The sequence below is a fragment of the Micropterus dolomieu genome, linkage group LG06 (assembly GCF_021292245.1).
Source record: "Micropterus dolomieu isolate WLL.071019.BEF.003 ecotype Adirondacks linkage group LG06, ASM2129224v1, whole genome shotgun sequence".
Taxonomy (NCBI): domain Eukaryota; kingdom Metazoa; phylum Chordata; class Actinopteri; order Centrarchiformes; family Centrarchidae; genus Micropterus; species Micropterus dolomieu.
In genome coordinates, this window is record NC_060155.1 from 30,180,757 (window position 1) to 30,184,138 (window position 3,382).

General features: G+C 50.4%; 1 protein-coding gene across 1 annotated transcript in view; it reads right to left on the reverse strand.

Annotated features, from left to right (window-relative positions):
* Positions 1 to 2,361: 2,361 nt before the first annotated feature.
* Positions 2,362 to 3,382, reverse strand: part of LOC123971828 (vegetative cell wall protein gp1-like) — a 1,835-nt gene continuing 814 nt past the window's right edge. Inside the window, exons 3-4 of the mRNA XM_046050842.1 lie at positions 3,128 to 3,379; positions 2,362 to 2,383 (exon numbers count right to left, since the gene is read on the reverse strand). Of these exons, the coding sequence (XP_045906798.1) occupies positions 2,362 to 2,383; positions 3,128 to 3,379 (274 nt within the window). The remainder of the gene's footprint in view (positions 2,384 to 3,127; positions 3,380 to 3,382) is intronic.

A 3,382-nucleotide genomic window follows, 5' to 3' on the forward strand; every position in this document is an offset into this window, starting at 1 on the left:
TAGGTGACAGCAGGTGAGACTAGGTGACAGCAGGTGAGACTAGGTGACAGCAGGTGAGACTAGGTGACAGCAGAGGACGGTAGGTGACAGCAGAGGACGGTAGGTGACAGCAGGTGAGATTAGGTGACAGTAGGTGAGATTAGGTGACAGCAGGTGAGATTAGGTGGCGGTAGAGTTTCCTACCTTTGGTTTCAGCTTCAGGGGTTTTTGGAGGTTTCTGATTTTCTGGGAAATACTTCTCGAACCCTGAAGAAAAGGAGACGTGAGCGTTTGTCCTCAGAGAAACAGACACACCTGTTCAGGAGCAGACAGTCTTTTACCTTTAGGCGGTCTGGCGCTCAGCCTCCTGTACACTCCCAGCAGGTCACTCAGCAGGCTCCGCCCACCGTCCGCCTGTCCCACCGTACTTGAACACATCACCTGACCAACAGGACACAAGAGTCTTCAGCGTTTAGCCAATCAGACGTGTTTCAGTAACGGCGTGAGCAGCTGACTGGTCCTGCAGCAGCACCGTGTAGGGAGACTTCACAGCTCGGCTGAAGCTCTGCTCACTAGATAATGTCCCCAGTAGAACCGGTTCTAAACTGGAACCGGCTCTAAATAAATGAGAACCTCAGGTATTTTAAAGGTCGGCCCTTTCATCGGCAGACGTTAGCTTTGCATCATCTGGGAGATGAAATCATGAGAAGGATTATTCTTTTTTCTCCCAAATGAATCGCACTTTTCAAGGCCTAAACATGCATCTTTGTGTATCGTGTCAGGACACACAAAAACGCCTCCAGAACCCGCACCCTAAACGCAACAAGGAGTCCGCCATTTTGAAATGAAAGGATCATTTTAACCCATTTTTCACCGTTTACAGGTTACGTACTTTAACGAACTCCTCCTAAAGAATTAATCCCGTCGATTTCAAATTTCTGCTGTGCCTTCTAAAGGCACTGACGATGAAAAGTTGTGCCATCTGTGAGTTTTCGTCAATGGGCGTGTCTGTGGCGTGCCGTCAAAGTTCAACGATTCGCCATAAAACAGGAAGTTCTTATAACTTCAGTGTACATGCTCACATCTGCACCAAACTTGTCCCGCCCTCAACACATCTACATGCAAATATTCACTCATCGTCACAGGTAACAGGAAGTGAGCCCTTTGTGACAAAAATTATTTTACATGGCCTGTCATCCACACTTCGCCTACTGCTGCACAACATATAATTAGCGGGTGTTGTCTAGCGCGACCCAGGGCACACAGGAAGTGATGTTTAAGTCCAAAAGGCGCAACAGTCAGGGCCTCCTGACCTTCGGCCGCTGCATCAGGGCACGAGTGCCCGCCCAACGCTGCTTGCAGCTTTCATTTATTGTAAATCCTGAGATTAAAGCATGGCCTCCTGCTTCTCCCTGCTTCACCCGCAGGGTGACCTCTGAGCTCACCTTTTACTGTAACACCTGCTGTGACGTCACAACTAGCGTGGAGCCAATCAGTGTCCAGTAGTGACACAGCGTGACAGTGTACATCTCGCGTCCACATGTTAAGCTTCAGACATTATATTTAGTGTAAAACCATCACCAGACGCTTTTTAAGTCTTTAATTCGTAGTCAGTGATCAACGTGTGTTGTTTACCTGCGGCAGGTATATTTTATCATCCATAACGGGACACACTTACACACAGGTACATTTACCTGCCCTGACACAGGTCACTGAACACACCGCAGCCGGCCCGTGGTTCAGCGGGACAGCGCGGACCCGTCAGCGGGGTCAGAGGGCTCAGTGCTCGGGCTCGTTCTGGCCGCTGTCCCGGTGTTAGCACCGTTAGCATGCTAGCTTGTCCACCTACCAGCCTGGTCGGGGCGCCGGAGGGCGGCAGCCGCCGGAACCAGCTCCTGCAGCCGGCTGCCAGCCGCAGGTAGCGGTGAGCCATCCTCACTCCGGCAGACAGCCGCACGAACAGCCTCTAAACACGAGTCAAGTTCAATGCTTCTGTTCCGTAATCACACGGAGCCGCCATCTTTACTGGAGCCTCTTCTTCTTCTACGGTGAGTCCACCGGGCGCATCACTGCCCCTCCCCCCCCAGGAGGAAACAGGAACTGAGTACACAGATCCTGTACTTCGGTAAGAGTACAGATAAATATTACTCCAGAAGCAGAATATTTAAATTTCTACTTTCCTAGTGATTAAACAGAGTCATTAGAAACAGGCTGTGTGATGTAGTATTCTGATCCTTTATTAAAGTAAAAGTACTCTGTTACAAGTAAAAGTCCTGCACTGAAAATGTGACTGAAGTAAAAGTGAATGTAGTAAAAGTACTCGGTATGACTTCTTCCTGCTCATTAGTGTAAATGCTGCTGAAGTCGTTCAGCTCTTCAGGCCTAGTCCACACGGACACAGGGTCTACACGAAAACGCAAAAACACGCTATGAAGTGCTGTCAAGCGCTCGCCACACCACCAGGCGGTGAAAAGGCCCCAACCATGAAGAGCTCAAAGTGACGCCTTCACAACGCTTTCTTTTGTCTAACCAGCAGCACAAAACATTTTTATAAATAAATAAAATGTTTGAAAGAAAAAGCAGCAAATCTTCAAATGTTTTTACAAGAAAAATGTTTTCAACCACCAAACTGTTCATCAGTTTAATAATCCTGTCGGCTGAGTCAGATTTTATTAACTCTTCACATGTTTTGTGTTTAAACATCTGACTTTGTAACTGCAGCCAGAACAGACTGGAGCTCAACGCCCTGAAGACCGTCGAGATGGTACTTCAGAAAGAGCCCAGCTCCACCCTCCCCCATCATCCCGTGTGACTCCTCAGTCGCCACTGTCGACTCCTTCCGCTTCCTGGGCACCATCATCTCCCAGGACCTCAGGTGGGAGCTGAACATCACCTCCATCACCAAGAAGGCCCAGCAGAGGATGTACTTCCTGCGGCAGCTGAAGAAGTTCAGCCTGCCAAAGACAATGATGGTGCACTTCTACACCACCATCATTGAGTCCATCCTCACCTCCTCCATCACCATCTGGTACGCTGCAGCCACCGCCAGGGACAAGGGCAGGCGCAGCGCATCGTTCGCTCTGCAGAGAAGGTGATTGGCTGCAATCTTCCTTCTCTTCTGGACCTGTACGCCTCCAGGACTCCTAACCCCCCTCTGCTGCTGCAGGGCCCGGGGGCCTTTGGATCTTGTTCTAGTCTGCTTGGAGGCCCGGGGGCCTTTGGATCTTGTTCTAGTCTGCTTGGAGGCCCGGGGGCCTTTGGATCTTGTTCTAGTCTGCTTGGAGGCCCGGGGCCTCCGCTGACTGTTGGATCTTGTTCTAGTCTGCTTGGAGGCCCGGGGGCCTTTGGATCTTGTTCTAGTCTGCTTGGAGGCCCGGGGGCCTTTGGATCTTGTTCTAGTCTG